Below are 17,989 nucleotides of genomic sequence, written 5' to 3'. Positions count from 1 at the left end.
AGGAATCATGATTTTATTTTATTTCAATTAATTAATTAATTAGTTTGTTTATTTAGCTGAGGCAATTAGGGTGACTTGCTCAAGGTCACACAGCTAGGAAGTATTAAATGTCTGAGACTAGATTAAGGAATCATAATTTTAGTATTGATTCATTTTCCAAATAGCAATTTCATACAAATATTTTCTCCATATTACAGATAAAGGAACTAAAGTTCAGTAAATTTTAATGAATTGCCTATGGTCATAAAGTAAAGAATTATTAGAGTCAGAATTTGAATTCAGTGCTCTTTCTTTTGCATGTCTTTTCCCCCATTGTATCATGTCTTCCTTCCCTGTTTTCTTTTAAAAAAAAAAAAAAAAGTGCTCTAGCTTCAGAGCTAAGATTAGTAATGTCTTTAAATCTCAATTTAGATGCTGAAATATTTAAAATTTTCTTTCTGATACTTAAATAGCTAAAGTGCTTCTGCTACCATATTATTTAAGAATTACTTTTGTAGGATAACCTAAATAAAGATGACTATGGAATAGTTTTCCTTGTAGGATTTTTAATCATCAAAAAAAATTGGTTTTTTTCAGGACTGTTGTCTACATGATTATTATGTCAGCTCTCTTCTCTCAGTGCTTAGATTAATTAGGCTAATAACATTATTTTGCTATAGATCATATAAGTATTAACTATGCCTTGTAGTTGAAGTTACACATTAATCATTTAGGTCACAGTTATTTTACATTGCTTATCTCTAATAATTCGTAATTTCATCTAAGAATGATAATATTTTTCTTTTATAATAACATACTACTTTGTATTTCCTGTAGCACATAGCACAATTTTACAGATGTTCAGACAGTAAATATTTATTAAATTGGCACATTCAACTACTATGTTTTTTCTATATAGTTCATTTATATTTAAATAACTTAGATATATTATAGCTAAATATTTCAACAATTCAGCTTTTCAATAACTATATCAGCAATTCAGCAAATATTTAGCACTTAAAGTGTGCATTTGCTGTGGAGCAATACAAATGTTAATATATATCACTCTAAATTTAGCAAACATTTTGTATTTTGATATTATGACATGATATATATCATATCATGTATATTATATATATACACATAAATATGTGTGTATATATATATATATATTTATCATTTGATCCTCTCAACCTTGTGAGATAGGTGTTATTATGCTCCCCATTTTACAGATGAGAAACTGAGTCTGGGAGAGATTGAGTGACTTGCTCAGGTGATATAACTAGTAAGCATCTGATGCAGGATTTAGAACCATATCTTCCTGATTTTCTCTGCTCTATCTCCTGCACTATATTGTTTATAAAGAAGCTGAATCCTACACTTGGGAGTTTGTAATCTCATGAGAAGATAAGCTCTGTACAAAGGAAAGGAAAAAAGAAGTGAACGTAACATGTGCTGATTTTCATACTCCTTAGTTCTTTTTCTGGATGCAAATGGCATTTTCTGGCCAAATTCTATTGGGATTTCTTTGGATCACTGAACCACTGAGAAGAACTAAATTTTTCATAGTTGATCATTGTACATTTCTTACTGTACAATGTATCCCTGGTTCTGCTTGTTTTGCTCAGCATCAGTTTGTAAATCTTTCCAGGCTTTTCTAAAATCAGCTTGTTCATCATTTTTTATAAAACAATACTATTCCATTACCTTCATAGATAACTTATTCAGCCATTCCCCAATTGATGGGCATCTACTCATTTTCCAATTCTTTTGTCACCACAAAAAGAACTGCTACAAACATTTTTGCATGTGTGGCTCCTTTTCCCTCATTTATAATTTCTTTGGAATACAGACCCAGTAATTGATCCTGGGTCAAAGGGTATGCAGTTTGATAGCTCTTAGGGCATAGTTGCAGATTGCTCTCCAGAGTGATTGGATCATTTCACAGTTTCACCAACAATGTATTAGTGTCCCATTTCTCACAAATCCTAATTCATTTCATGTCCTCTATAACTTAAAGCCCTTTTCTAAACTAAGTCTTACCACATAATAAACAGTAAGTCTATCACTTTGTTAATATACGCATATGTATGCCTACATACTAAAGGCAGTGAGATGGTACTGTGGATACAGTTTTGAATCTGGAGTCAAGAGGACCTTAATTCAAATGTGGCTTCTGGTTTTTAATTGCTATGTGACCTTGGGGAAGTCAATTAAATTCTGTCTAACAGAGGTCCTCATCTGTAAAATGAGAATACAATAGTATCTCCATCTCTGGGAAGTTAAAGGATAAAATGAGAAATTATTAGCAAAGCATTTTTGCAAACCATAAGTGCTTTATAAATACTAGCTATTATTATTATTGCACACTCATGTGTATTGAAAAGATAGAAAATTTAGACAAAATGCGATCCCAGCATTAATGGAATTTATAGTCTACTAGAGGAATATGACAAAGAATATAATTTTAAAAAACAATGCATAGTAAATGCACAAAGAGGAGTAAACAAAGAACTATACACAGTTTGAATATGGAATTATTATTATTATTATTAACTAAAACTAAGAGAAAGGCCTTAATAAAGAACTCATAGTTCCTCTCAAATCTTCCTCTCTTTCTGACTTCCCTTTTTCTGTCGAGGGTACCACTATGATAGTTCCCCAGGTTTGCATCTTTTAAGTCATTCTCAATTCAGATAGAAATAAAGGAGAATAGATTCTGGTGGAGGAGGATTCTTGCTTTTCTTTGCTATTTAGGAACTAAGGTAACATGTACACCTAATCTTTCAGTGTAGCTAATTTGTTCCATTCCTTTTGATATGCTTTAAGAACTTTTTTTTTATAGTGATGGGTAAATAGAACTATTAGGTTATGGTAATAAATGGCATGTTGAATTTTTTAGCTATAATTTTCATTTTGTAAGGTCATAACTATCTTATTTTTGTTTTTAGAACATGTTTCGGCAACAACAAAAGGTTTTTCAGCAAGCCAGAATAGTTCAAAGCCAGAGACTGAAAACGATTAAACAGCTATATGAACAGTTCTTAAAGGTCTGACATATGCATATTTTAATACATTTTAAAAACTTAATGTGAGCTTTAACAGTTTTCTGAATTGATGGAAAATGTTTATAAAAACTCTTATTTCAATACTTCATCATGTCCCAGAGTTTACCCTGGTCTTTCTATGTTGCTGAAGTGCAAACTTTGACATTTTATTAACCCAACCATTAGTCAGTAATTATTAAGTGCCTACTGTATGCTAAACTCTATGTTAAGCACTGGGAAACAAATATTAAAAAAAAAAAAGACAATCCCTGTTCTGAAGGAACTCAGTGGGGGAAATAGCATGTAAACAACTGAACAAACAAGCTATAGACTGGATAAATTGGAAATAATCAATAGAAGAGGGGTACTAGAATTAAGGGACATTGGGAAAGACTTCCTATATTAGTTGGGATTTTAGCTGGGACTTAAAAGGAAGTCAGGATGTGATAATGAAGTGGGAGAGTATTCCAGGATTAGAATTGGGCCAGTTAGATGATGGTGGATCTTGCATGAGAAAGAATAAGGAGGTCGGTATAAATGGATCATGGGCAGGGGAGGGAATGTTATAAGAAACTTGGAATATTGGGAGGAAGGTCCAGGTTATGAAAGACTTTGACTGTCAAAAAGAAGGTTGTTTTTTTGTTTGTTTGTTTTTTGATCCTGTAGGTGGTAAGCCACTGGTGTTGGTTTGAGTGGGGAGAGTCTTTTGGCTGGCAGTCCCACCAGTGGCAGTAACCAGTAGTTACTCCAGTAACAGTCCAGGTGTGAGGAGATGGGAGTAGGGTCAGAAGGGAGAGGGGCACGTGTGAGAGATGCTCTGAAAGTGACCTTAACAAGGTTTGGTCACCGCTTGGAAATGGGGAGAAGGATATCAAGGATGTGAATTTGAAGGTCTAGGAGAAGAGTGGTAATGAAAAGGTCGTTTTGGAGGGGTAGGAATCATGACTTCAGTTTTGCACAGTTAAGACATCCAGCAAGGTGTTGGAACTACAAATGAGAATGAGCAGAAATTAGAGCTGCACAAGTGGATTTGAGGATCATTTGGCTAGAATTTGGCAACAGGTGGGAAGCTGTCCAAGAACAAAGTCAGCTAAATATGAAGGTTCAACAAAACCAAACTACAGGGCTTTGCTTAATCCTCATCAAATTCCTTCTATTCTTGTGGCAACATCTCAGGACAGCTGATTGTCACCCTCAGTTCTCCTCCTGCATGGTGGTTACCAGATTCTTGTCTGCATTTGGGATTGCACTAGTATTTCCTTTAAATTCTTGGCTTGTTTGCATTTGCCTTTTTAGCCAATTAAGTTTCTTTATTTCTCTTTTGTATGCTTCAGTTATTGCTACAAATTATTACTTTAGAAAAATAATTTAAGCAAAGTGATAAAAGGAACATAATGATTGATATCAAAACATTCTTTATATACCTATGTCCTTGTTAAAATGCAACACATTGCCTAAGCAGTGGTGGCTTCCAGGAGGCTGTTCCCATTCTGTTGAGGTTGGGAAGGGGACCCCAAAAGTTTGAGATCACAAATCAGTGTCACAAAGTATCTCAAAAGAATGTGCAGACTTGAACTCATTTCCTAGTCAGGGGGCAAAGTTTATTGTTATTGTAATGACATTACAAGCCGGCTAAGTTCCAAAAAGTCCTAAGAGAGAGGAGACCCCTTTATCCAGCTTTCTGTCATTGATATGCTAATTCTGTGGCTGACCAGAGGAGTGGTTTCAGGAATTTGATTGTCGCTGTCCCAACAGATTATCTATCTGACAGTCAGCATTGAACTGAGGAGAGTAGTCTCTTCACTATTGTCTCAGGAGTTTGCTCTGTGGGTTTGTCTTGAGGCCAGAAGCTATCTGATTGAGGAGTGGTCTGTTCAGAATCAGACAGATTGAATGTGGGAGTTTCCTGAGGCAGACTTCAAAGCCAGAAGATTAAGGATTTACTGACTTATTGTTAGAACATTAGTCCTAACAAAATCAGAGAGCCTCAAATGCTATAGTATATCAGTTCCAGTGAAAGCCAGAAGGCATTTGGAAATCTCACAGATTTCTATTCTCACATACACACTTTGATATCTGTCTTCTAGACTGTGCATTGGACTACACTAGCAACATCTGTGGGAAGGTGGCACTGCTTGCTAGAAGGGCCCCTTCAAAGAGAAATAACAGGAAAGATTAATAGGCAGGTCCCATTCTCTTGCCATTTGTTTTTCCCAAAGTTCAATATTTTTTCTCAAAATTGTCTCCAGGCAGAACCCACACTAATATATTCTCTGAGTCTGGGTATCAATGCTCATTTATACATCTTATTCATCAGTGAAAATTTACAGACTTTTAAAGAGTTAGGGAGTATACTGGAATATGTGTGAATTTACATCATAAACAATACAAATTATCATGTCATAGAAATAATCTGTAAATTTTCTACTTGCATAACCAAGTTTCTAGCTACCTAATAACTAACCTTCATCTTTGACTATATGCAGCAAACATGAGCACTTGTGGTGATAGGACACATAGCAAATAGCATATATGACAGCATTGGTTCTGAGCATAAATATTTGAGTGTATTTTATATAGATTGTATGGCTTAATAAAATGCACAAGTAATGGGGCTTATATTGGTTAGTATTTTTATCACAGTTGGATAAAGATGTAGATGGCATGCTCATTAAATTTGCAGTTGACAGTCTGAGAAAAGCCAGCACATGGAAGACTACACCGAAAAAGACTTTAACAGGCTAGGATCATTGAGTCTTAAAAAAATAACTCCTTAGATACAAAAAGTTGCACAATTAGGAGCTTGTGGAATCATAGTTGGATAAATGTCCTGAAAGCTGGAAGTTTGAGTGAACTTCATTCTCAGGCTTAGTTAGTGTATTCTGGAAGCCAGAAAAGAAAGAGTCATGAGATCTTAAACTGTTTTAAACAGAAACTTAACTTCCAGTTATGCACTGTTCATTGTGTGAGAACTCAGTCTTGAAGATTGTGATCTGTTCTGGGTGCCCCTAGTACAAGGAGTCATGAGAAGGGCCCTGAGTGTATGTCATGTGAGGATGGAGAAAAGGTGATCAATGGTGGTGTTCAATTACAACCAACTTTTCATGGATTTAAGGACCATAGCTCAGTAGGCCTTTCTAATTCCTAGATTCTCCTGAAGTCTTTCCAAGCTCGTGTACATTGCTTCCACAATCCTCTCTATCCATCTTATCCTCTGCCACCCTCCTTTCCTTTTGTCTTTAATCTTTCTTCAATCTGTCTCTTTGGACAAAGCAGTTAAGTTTCAGTTTTGATATGACTTTCTACTGAATGATCTAAATAAATTTCTTTTAAGTATTGACCAGTTTGATCTCTTTGTTGTCCAAGGGACTTCCATTTTCTCCAGCACCACAAATCAAAAGTATTGATTCTGTGGCACTCAGCCTTCCTTATAATCCAGCTCTTACTGCTATATGCTGCTGCTGTAAAAACCATCTTTTTGACTCTATAGCAAGGTGATATCTGTTCTTTAATCTGCAGTGTGCATTTGCCAGGGCTTTTCTTCCAAGGAGCAAGCCTCTTTTAATTTCATGGCTGCAGCCGTCATCTGCAATGTTTGATTTTTGATTTTTGATATTTGAGCAAGAATAGAAAATCTGACACTGCTTACATTTCTTCTCCTTTTTGCTAGGAAGTGTTGGAACCAGTTTCCCTGATGTTAGTTTTTGTTTTTTAATGTTAAGCTTAAGCCAGCTTTTACATTCTCTTACCCTCATCTAGAGGCTTCTTAATCCTCTTCAATTTCTGCCATCAGAGTGATGTCATCTGCATATGTGAGAATGTTAGTATTTGTTCTGGCAAACATTCTTGCTTTTGATTTATCCAGCCTGGAATTTCATTTGATATACTCTGCCTATAAATTAAGTAAACAAGTGACAATAAGAGCCCTTTGTACTCTTTTCCAGTCTTAAACCAATCAGTTGCTCCGTGTTTGGTTCTGTTGATTCTTGGTCCCTGTACAGGCTTATCAACACATAAGTAATTTGGTACTTCCATCTCTTTGAGGACTTGGCATATTTTGTGATGATCCACATCATCAAAGGCCTTTTTGTAATTAATGAAGCAGAAGTAGCTGTTTTTCTGCAGTTCCCTTTCCCCATAATCCATTGAAAACTGGGAACTTAGTCTCTAGAGTTTCTGTGCCTTTTGGAAAAACAGCCTGCTCCTTTGGTAATTCTTAGTTCACATATTGTTGAAGCCTAGCTTACAGAATCATAAGCATAAATTTGCTAGTGTGTAAAATGAGCACAATTGTTTATTAAAATATACATTCTCTGGCATTGTCCTTTAGATTGGTACATAAACTGATCTTTTCTAACCCAGTGGTCACTGTTGAGTTCACCAAATTTGCTGGCATATTGAATGCAGTACCTTAATGATCTCATCTTTTAAGGTTTTTAAATAGTTCATTTGGAATTCCATCACCTCCACTAGCTTTAGTTGTTCGTAAGGCCCATTTGACTTCATTCTCCAGAAAATCTAGCTTCAAGTTATTAACGATTGTAGTTATCAGCAGTAGTTGAGATTTTATTGTATAGTTTTTTTTAGTATATTCTGACCAGGGAGAGATAAGACAGTACAGTGGATAGAGTCAAACCTGTTTTCAGACAGTTCCTAGCTGTGTGATCCTGGGTGATTCTGGGCAACTTACTTAATACTATTTGCTTCAGTTTCATCATCTTAAAATGAGCCAGAAGAAGAAAATGATAAACCACTCCAATATCTCTGCCAAGAAAACCCCACAAGAGATCACGAAGAGTTGGACAGGACTGAAAAATGATTGGACAATAATATTCTTGCCACATGTTCTCTTTTGTTACTTCTGTTAAGTCCCTGCCATTTTTGCAAGAGACATTCCTTTGATATCTCTAGAATTTTCTTTTTTTTCTTTTTCTCTTTTTAAAAATTTTAATGTATTAAATTCCAGTTATATGTAAAAGCATTTTTCAACATTCATTTTTGTAAGATTTTGAGTTCCACATTTTTTTCCTTTGTCCCTTGCCCCTGCCCCCCACTAGCAAGCAATCTGATATAAATTGTATGTGTACATTCATTTTTAACACTTCTATATGAGTCATTTTGGGAAAGAAAAATCAGAAAAAAGGGGAAAAATCACAACAAGAAAAAAAAAAGAAAGAAAGGTGAACCTAGTATGCTTCAATCTACATTCAGTCTCCATAGTTCTTTTTCTGGATGCAGATGGCATTTTCCATCCAAAGTTGGAATTGCTGAGAAAAGCTAAGTCTTTTATAGTTCTTATAGAACAATAATATTTCATAACATTCATATACCGTGACTGATTCAGCCATTCCCCAACTGATGGGTTTGTTATTGATATGGTCAGTTATACTAATAGTTTTCCTGATAGTGAACCTGTCCTGCATTCCTGATATAAATCCTACTGGTAATAGATTGCTGTAATCTGTTGTGGATATTTTATTTAAAATTTTTGCATCAATATCCATTAGGAAAAATTGGCCTATAATTTTCTTTTTCTGTTTCGACTCTTCCTGATTTAAGTTTCAGCACCATATTTGTGTCATAAAAGGAATTGACAGGACTCCTCCTTTGATTACCTTAACTTAAAAAAAAATTTAACTTACAAAAATAGAATAAGAAAAAAAGAATATAAAACAAAACAAATGAGAACATTATCATGTGCCCAGCAGAACATTAGGGAGGATTCAAAATATATAACAACAAATTACCAGTCTTTGTGTATGTGTGTGTGTGTATAATACATTTATATTAGTAGAAAAAATTATATTCATGAATGTCCATCTTCCTTATAAATTGTTCTTTTGTTTTCTTTTTTTGGTCACAACTTTCAGGTCGTCCAGATACTCTTATATTTTCCTCAATGTCACTAATTTGATTTCTAAATTCCTTTTTAAGTTCTATAAATTCTTTCTGGAGAGGGAGCCATTTCATATTACTCTTGAGGTAGAAGCTTTTTTTATTTCATTGTCCTTTTCTGAAGATGAACCCTGGTCTTTTCTGTTCCCATAGTATGTTTGTATGGTGGGGTTCTTTTTTCCGTGAGTTTTGTTTGTTTTTTTGGATAAAAGGTTGCATAAACACCTCTAATCCTGGGGTAGAGGGGATGGTGCCTTTGGCTTCACTTTCAGTTTTCCTTCTGAGCAGGAACCCCAGACTAAGAGTTTCCCCTCCAGCAAGTGCCCATAGCCAGTCATACCCCTGGCTCACTGCTTCTGAGCTCACCAGTGCTGGCTCCTTCTTGCCCGAGGCCGTGGCTCTACTTCACAGCTGGGCCTGCTGTTGTCAATCAGCAAGGTTCCCTCAGTCTTCCTGGACTCAGATCCCAACTCTCCATATATTCCAGGAGATGAAAATTTGTGTGGTCCTGCTGAGGCCCCCCCACACCCAGGCTCCCCACTGGATGTTTCTGCGGAGCTAGCCCAGAAATGTCTTCTATTTTACACAAGTTTAATCCCTGATGACCTTGGAGTCTTTCTTCAGATCTTCTTGAGTTGTGCCAGGAGGACCCCTGTTCTGTCTCAAGTCTTTTGATTTTTCACCCTTGTGTTCACCCTGAGGTGCAAATTTTTTCTGTTCATGGGAGAAATCTGAAGAGCTTGAAATTTACCAACCTACTCTGCTATCTTCCTAGAATCCTCCTACCCTCTTTCCCCCACTTTTTCAAATAGTTTATATAATATGACAATTGTCCTTTAAATGTTTGGTAAAATTTACTTGTAATTTTTCTTAAAGAGTTCGTTGATGGCTTATTCAATTTTCTTTTCAAAAATATTTTTTTCTTCTGTTAATCTGGGCAATTTATATTTGTACAAATATTTTTATCCATTTCAATTAGATTATCAGATTTGTTAGCATACAATGGGGTAAAATAGCCCATAATTATTGCTTTAATTTCTTATTGGTGGTAAATTCACTCTCTTCATTTTTAATACTGGTAATTTTTAAAAAAATCAAATTAATCAGAGATTTATCTATTTTGTTGATTCTCCCCCCCATAAAAACAACTCTTAGTTTCAATGGTTTTCTTTCAGTTTTATAAATTTCTCCTTTTGATTTTCAGAATGTCTAATTTGGTATTTAATTAGGTATTTTAAATTTCTAGCTTTTTTTCCTACTTTTTTTAGTTGCATAACTAATATGTTGATCTCCTTTTTCTCTATTTTATTTATGCATACATTTAGATAGCTCTGATTTTCTTGAATAGATTTCATTTTTCCCATTTTTTTTGCATTGCTCACTTAATAAGACATTTTTTCTCCTTCCTTGCTATGCCTTGGAATTCTGCCTTCAATTGATTATATCTTTCCCTTTCTCTTTCCTGATTTCCTCAGCTGTTGTGAAGCTTTCCCAGGCAGCCATTTTGCTTTGTTGGCTCCGCTTTTTTGGAAGGGAGGATTTTTTGTTATCCTGTCCAATATTGGGAATCTGTAATTCTTTAGGCACTGTGCCAAATCTAATCTTTTAAATCTATTCATCATCTTCATTTCATGTTCATAAGGGATGTTATTTGGGTCACGATTAAATGGTAGTTTCTCCTGCTTTCTTCTTCTGTTTGTCTGAATTTTGCAATAAAACTTGGCTCATGATTCGAGCCACAGTCAGTACCAGGTCTTGTTTTAGCTGATTATAGAACTTCTGCACCTTTGGCTGCAAATATACCATCGATCAATGCTGACATTATCTACTGATGTCTGTCTTTTGAGTTGAAAAGTTGAAAACATTTGACCGCGAGTTATCTTGACCAAACTCTGTTAACTTTGCCCTGCCTCATTTTGTACTCCAAGACCAAACTTCCCTATTATTTCAAGTATCTTTTGATTTCTTGCTTTAGCCTTACAATCCCTGTGATGAGTGTGTCATCTTTTTTTGGTGTTATTTCTAGATGCTCAACCTGGTTAAGAAGATTGGGCTTTTCTTGGTTTGGGTGCAGGAGATGGAAGCAGAAGTGGTGGATTGAAAGATCAAGGAAAAATCCAGTCTAACCTTTAGAACTTGAAAAAAGAACAAGGGGCTGCTTCAGGAGGGGATTGATCTGGCATGCTGGTGGGCATTTCTTCTCTCCACTCAGCCCCCCTCCCACCCCACCCCACCCCAGGGTCTGTGCCAGGCCCTGGTTCCCCATAACCCAGACTCTTAGATCAGCCTGATCTTTATTTAAATCTTTCTGTGTCATGGAATGCCCCTTTGGCAGGCCAGGGAAGCCTGTGGACTGTTTCTCAAAATCATGTTTTTAAATGTATGAAGTAACACAAAGAATTACCAAGGATACTAATATTGAAATGTAGCTATCAAAGTATTAAGAAGACAGATACCAAGGTAGTCTGCACTCATCCCATATGTATAACATAAAGGAAGGTAGTCAGAATACTGAACGATTTTGTGAAGTTGGAAGACCTGGGGATACTTGTTCTTGTACCTAAATTACTATATATTTATGACATCTAATATATTATTTGTGTGTGTGTACATTGGAAACTACGCTAAGATTTTTGGGACACCCTGTATGTAACATGGATTGACTCAGGAGGTAATGGAGTTCCCCTTCCCTTGTTGAGTTCTTTATCCAAAGGCCAGGTGACCTCTTACCAAGCATCTTATCATAGAGGGGATACTCTGTCAAGTACAGGCTGGATTCAGCCTGGGAGGCCCCATCTGAAATGATGTCTTCTAATTGGAACTATTTTGGAAAGTCGTCAGAATTCATTTCTAGGAAGAATAGCTAGCTAAGACTGGAGTCAAGAAGTTCCAAGTTCAAATGAGACTTCAGACACCCTCCTCCCGGGGTCATTGTGAGATTCAAATGAAGTAATAATTGTAAAGCAATTGTAAAGCACATAGTACATGCTTTATCTAAGTGTTAACTATTTAATACGTTTTTCTTGATATAAAGTATTGCTAGATGAATTAATTAGGTCTTCTAATACATCACTAGGACTATTTTAATTTGGGCAGGAATGATTGTCTTCAGATAATGTGTTTTAGGAAACCTTTTCTTATTCTCTTCTCGCTTAGCATGTCACAGAATCTTAAATACCACATATGCAGTAGTAGGTCTGAAAAATGCTCTTTTACTGTGTGTCTCTTTCACGGTATATTACTAACAAGTTTAAGAATGAGACTAATCTTTCAGCTGCTATGTCTCTTTGTATCCCATGCATAGTACCCACACAGTCACTAGGGGACGTCAAAGTGTGTTCCTGCTATGGCAAATTCAGTTTTCTGTAACTTACTTGCTTATTTATTCTCTACTGTGTTTGGGAGTTTGGTCCTTTTATACACCATATTAACAGGAATGATGGGTATTTCTAACAGGGTTCATTTAGCCCTTGCCTTTTGTACCAAAGAAGGTAAGAAGAGTTTCCTGCCAACACACTCATGTGGCAGAGAGAGAACTGTGTGTATTGACTATTGATAGTTAATTTTGGAAGTGAATTGTTAAGAATTTAGAAGAAACAAGTAATGTTTAATAACCGGTATTGGCCTTTTACTTTGTAGAATATGGAAGATTTGGAAAAGAACCACGAAAACCTTCTTACAGGTGCACAAAATGAACTACGAAAAGAGATGGCCATGTTACAAAAGAAAATTATGATGGACACTGTAAGTAATATGGTATATTTTCAACTGAAAAAATTAAGATTAAAGCATTACACATTTCTTTCATCAAATAAAAGTATATTAAAGTCACTTATAAAGTATTAAACATTTCTTTTAATATCTCCTTTCTCGTAACAGCAGCAGCAAGAAATGGCAAGTGTTCGAAAATCTCTTCAATCCATGTTATTCTGATGACTCTTTGAAGAAAGAACTTGGACCTAAGTAACATGATACAATTACAACCATTAGCTAAAGGAAATGCAAATATTTGCTGTGGCTTAAGAAAGCTAGTTTAAAGATTATTTGTTGTTACATAGCTTGTTTTTATCATTGCAAGATCTTCTGTTTTATATTGACTGAAACTGCCTAGATGAATAATAAACAAACAGTAAATAGCAAGTAAAAATGTACTCCCTTTGATTCATTTTCGGGTTCTTTGGGATTAGTGAATTTTCTTCCCCACCCTGTTAGCAGTTAAAACTCATGGTTTCTAGCAATAAAAGATTTAACTGAATTTTACCTTTTAGACTCACTAGCACTTTAACTGTGCAAAATACTAACCACCTCTAGAAGTGTATGTACATATAATATATAGATTTTTAATATACAAAATTTATCTGTACACCTGAGTTCTATAAACAAGCTAATGAAACTAAAATTCACTTACTCAAATTCTGTTTTTTAAAAAATCAGTTTGCATTCTATAGTAAAAACAGCCAAGAAAGTAATCCATTAGTGTGAAAGACTGAACAAGGTACCTGAACTTAAGTTTTAACCATGAAAATTCTTTACAATTAAGTGACATATTCTTGGCATTGATTAAAAATATTTCATACTTTTATAGGTCAATACCGCTATTTAACATTCTTGGGGTATTTCATAGCTGCCTTTATACAAAAACAAGTACTTTTTCAAATGAATGTTTTTTGGCTTTTTTTACATGTAGCACATGAAATCTACAATCACATTTGGATTTAATATACGCAGAATTAGCACATGCTTGAAAATCATTTGGTTAAGCTTGCTTTATTTCAGTTACTGAAAAAAAAAATCAAAGGATCAAAATAAATAGGATGCCCAATAGGAGGAGAGGAGTCACTTTTATCTCTTTTCATATTTTCCCTCTCCCCCCAATTTGAGTTTTTCTAGGCTAATAAAAGTTCATACAGATTCTCTGTGGTAGTTTACAAAGGAAGAAGTTAGTTTTTTGGTTTTGTTTTTTGTTTTTGCGATTGATAAAGATAATTTGACATTATGAATGAAGGGGAACATTATTCTTTCTGCAGAATCCTATAAAGAATGTAAGCTCACTTCTGGGTCAAAGTGTATACTGGCAGAAAATTCTTCAGTTCTGTTTCAGAATTTGAAGATATATATATGTAGACTTTTGTCCATTGAGGGGAAAAAAAAGTCCAAGTTCTTTATAACTAGCTATGGGATACTTTTCATCAAATTTAGTTCTTGTAAGAAGTATTTTCTCCTTTGAAAGGGAGGATAGTGTAGCATTTCTAATAAATAATGAATAAATTGAAAAGAGCTGGGAAAATAATTTAAAAGTAGTATTATTTAAAAAGTTGGCATTTGGTTGCTGCATTGCTATTCAAGTAAAATACCTTGTGGCCTGGATTTCCAAAGGTTATTCTGCTATGGTGATTTTTAAATTTTACTCATTTTTAGTCTAAACTCTAGATTTATCACCTGTTATTGGAAAAAATATTAAAAGTCCTAGAAATTAATTGTAATTTTTTGTACTGAAACAATAGTCACCTTTGCATTTAATAGAATGATGGAAAACAATGCTAGGTTGAAAAAATATTGTCTTGTAAACACTCTTTCTGATTGAACTTGAGCTATTATATTTTTAGAGACCCATCCAGAATTGATGGTGAGACTCTTAAGTACAGATGAAAGACAAGAGAATTATTGCTCTGCCCTTTTTTTCTGGTCGGTCTTTTATGGCCTCACGTGGAGAATTACCACTTTTCCCCCATTAAAACAGCATTATAGATAGCCATGCACTTGAAGCATGTCTAAAAAGTAAGCTACCTCAACAGTTCTGTCAGCCCTGAAATGTTTGGTCAAGTTTTTTTTGACAGTTTAAACAGTATAAAAAAGTTATTAAAAACATTAAAAATTAGTCATTTTAACTTAATTTCTTAGAGGTTCCTTGACTTGATTAATTTTCCCATATTATTATTGCTGAGTTTCTTTGTTCCAGCATAGTTACGGAACAGATTTGTGCTTTAAGACCCAGTCTCAATGATGAAAGATAAAATAGTGAGGGTTTTATGACTGAAACAAACACACAATAGAATCTGCATGACTTAGCTTTATATTAAATATCTTATCTGACAGTTATGGCCACATTAATGTGCTTTTCAGAGACTTGGTTTTCTTGAAAAGTTTCTTATTTGTATTCCTACAAGCAGGGGGTTCCTTCATTCCTAGGTTCCCTTAATTGCTTCTCCTCTTCTCCTTGGGCTATTAGTCAGTCATTATGGTTTTGAACCTGTTCGGGTGCATGAGGAAATGGAATCCTGAAGACTTGTAAATGAAAGTGATTTGCAATCTGCAAGATGACAGAAGTGGAATATCTCAGCAAATCAAGTGAAGAGATGAACTTGAAAAAGAAAAAGACAAAACCGATCACTGTTCATGTAACACAGTGCACTTCAATCATGTTGAGAGGTAATGCACTTATTCCTTTGAGAGGGAAGAAAGACTACCCTGGGGTCCTTAAAGTATGAGTGGCAACTTAATGGGAAAAGGGAATTAATAACCTAATTTTACTAATAAATGTTCCCTACCAATCCAAATGGGATCTGTTTAGTGGAGTCACAGAGCCAGGAATCAGACCTGGAAGAAACTTTTAGACTCATCACTTGTCCTTAAGGACTCATAAAATAACCAAAAAAGGATATATAAAAGCATGTCCAAAAAAAAAAAAAAGAAGAAAATTTCAGTAGCATAGAGAGATCAGCAAAGGGCCTCCTCCTTACAAGCCATTTGGGAAATTACTGATTGTAAGGCTAGAGCTCCTTCCCTTCAAACTCATGCAGAACACCAGCTCCAGGTCAGAAGGCGAGAGAGATGGGTTTATCTCAGAGGTTAAAGGGGTTGGCTGTGGTCACGGTGTGCTCAGGAACAGCAGCCTAGCATGGTAGAGTGCGCCAGACCTGATTTAAATCTGCCTTCCCACTCTAGGTGTGTGACCAATTTCACCCATTCCCTGCACACCTTGGATTAGTTACAGGCAGGTGGATAGAGGACATGGACAAAAAACCAAATAGCCCCTACAGCAGAGGTGGTGCTACAAATCAGGCACTGCGGCCTTTAGCAGCAGTACCCAAGTGTCTTTCCTATAGGGCTAGAAGACATCAAGAGTCAGGTGCTAGTCTGGGAGGGGAGGTGAAATTTTGTACCATCTACAGAAAGATCAAAAGCCTCGCACCAAAGTGTTTACTCACCATTGCTACCCACAGAACAATGTATTCGTCTATAAAATTGTTGAAGTATTGGTCCAAAAACAGAAGACCTGGCCCAATATATGCGGGGTCCTGTAGACTTAGTTTACTTCTGGTCATGTGAGCAACCTATTTAGTAAAAAGGGCAAATAAATGATAAAGATTTTTAACACGACAATTAACTTGATAACCAAATTTGTAGGAGTTGAGGTTTTTCTCTTGAAAAGTTTACTCTTTATTCTAAAAAAAGACAAAACAATTCCAAATATTACTTAATGCTTATACTTCTGGAATCCCAACATTTCTATCTAGCTTACTCAATTTTTTTATAACTAAGTTCTCTGAGGTAAAGAAGGCTTATCATGAAGGATTTAGACTATATAGCCAATGAAGTAGTTTAAATGAGGTTTTTTTGGTGTTAACTTTCGTCAATTCTCTATGAACTGGTTCAGATTGAGTGGCAGTTTGATCTTAGAAGTCTGATTGTAGTCAAAATTATTTCTGTAATGAGACACGGTGACAAGAGGACTTGATACAACACCAACCTCCCCTACTAATGTGTAATGCTACAAATACTTATCACTCACTGCCCTGTTACTTTATTTCTCTTGGGGACCACCCACACACACTAAAATTCACATACAATCTTAACTAAACTGCTTACCACCAACTTACCACCAATTTTTGTGTTACTTTGGAATACACACACCCAAACATTACGATATAAAGACAGGGATGCTTTTCAAATACATGGGTTACAGATTTTTTGCAGATAATTATGGCTAGAAGAATAATTATTCCTATATGGATGCCAGGTGACAAAACACTGGTGCCCTAGAAAAAGAAAGTAGGAAACATGTTTTCATATTTTGTCATCCACTCTATTATGATATTAAAACAGCTATTACTCAGAAAAATAGCAGTTTTCTTATTAAGTCTTTAAACATATACTGGGGGTATTTCTCCTTAGTGAAATATTAACTGTGGACCTTGACTGCCACTGAAACCTGTTGATTTCATTTAAATAAATGGATTACTCATGTTCTTATATTCAAGCTACAACTTACTAGCCAACCAGGAGCTTCTCTGTGCTTACTCTATATGCTGTTAAGCGTGGTCAGCAGTCCAACTTGTTTACAAAGCATGCTAAAGGGATGGAAAAAAATAAAACATGTTCCCAATGAGGGTTGTACTTCATAATCAGTGAAGGACTGATTCAGGAGGCTATTTTAGACATTTATCTCCACAAAGCTCGAAATGTTTTTAGAATTCCTCTTTTGTGACCCATCCTTGGAGCCACGTGACTGACAATCACTTTCCTTAAAGTCACCCTCGTTAAGCAGTTGATTCCCCCTTTCACAAACAAGAAAGGTATTACTTATTCGCCAGACTTGGTCTTAGTCAAGTTTTGGTGGTTTCTAAAAATCAAAAGCTGAGGCTCTTCCAAAGAGGGGATGCCAGTCTCGGAGAAAGAATGGCTCTCAAAAAAGTTTTTCAGTTTCCGAAGATGTTTTATGCAATGACAGTGCCAAAATAAGCATCAAGCTTTGTGATGGGAGGCTAAGCCCCAAAGTGGACAGGTCTGGTTTAGAAGCTGGCTGGCCAGACGCGTTCAAAGCACCCCTTCATTTCTGTCTGTCAGAACCAGAGAAGAATGCAGCATTATCCAGATACATCTTTGTGGAAATGAAATCCTTAAGGAAATCCCATATTTTTTTCCAATTACATAGAAAGACAATTGTTGTAAGACTTTTGAGTTCCCAATTTTATTTAAGAAGTTTCTCTTCCATTTTCTTGGAAATCTCTGCCCCCTCCCACCCTAGCCCCCAACCCAAGGCACTGAACAGAACAATAACAGAGTAT

General features: G+C 35.5%; 2 protein-coding genes across 4 annotated transcripts in view; one reads left to right on the top strand and one right to left on the bottom strand.

Moving 5' to 3' along the window:
• The window catches only part of SYCP3 (synaptonemal complex protein 3), a 29,005-nt gene extending 16,106 nt beyond the window's left edge, over positions 1–12,899 (top strand). For 2 of the 3 annotated variants that reach the window (XM_051961051.1, XM_051961052.1), the window contains exons 7-8: positions 2,931–3,029; positions 12,561–12,767. In XM_051961051.1, the coding sequence (XP_051817011.1) occupies positions 2,931–3,029; positions 12,561–12,767 (306 nt within the window). Of the gene's footprint in view, positions 1–2,930; positions 3,030–12,560; positions 12,768–12,800 lie in introns of those variants that run through there. The other variant, XM_051961053.1, reaches the window with a different exon arrangement.
• The window catches only part of CHPT1 (choline phosphotransferase 1), a 31,055-nt gene continuing 25,717 nt past the window's right edge, over positions 12,652–17,989 (bottom strand). Inside the window, exons 6-9 of the mRNA XM_051961050.1 lie at positions 16,802–16,960; positions 16,130–16,255; positions 15,172–15,282; positions 12,652–12,880 (exon numbers count right to left, since the gene is read on the bottom strand). Coding sequence (XP_051817010.1) covers positions 12,836–12,880; positions 15,172–15,282; positions 16,130–16,255; positions 16,802–16,960 — 441 coding nt within the window. The 3' untranslated portion in view covers positions 12,652–12,835. The remainder of the gene's footprint in view (positions 12,881–15,171; positions 15,283–16,129; positions 16,256–16,801; positions 16,961–17,989) is intronic.

The sequence above is a fragment of the Antechinus flavipes genome, chromosome 5, assembly GCF_016432865.1.
Source record: "Antechinus flavipes isolate AdamAnt ecotype Samford, QLD, Australia chromosome 5, AdamAnt_v2, whole genome shotgun sequence".
In the NCBI taxonomy this organism is placed as follows: Eukaryota; Metazoa; Chordata; class Mammalia; order Dasyuromorphia; family Dasyuridae; genus Antechinus; species Antechinus flavipes.
The sequence above is the reverse complement of the archived record's forward strand: the minus strand, read 5'-3'. Positions and strand labels throughout refer to the sequence as shown.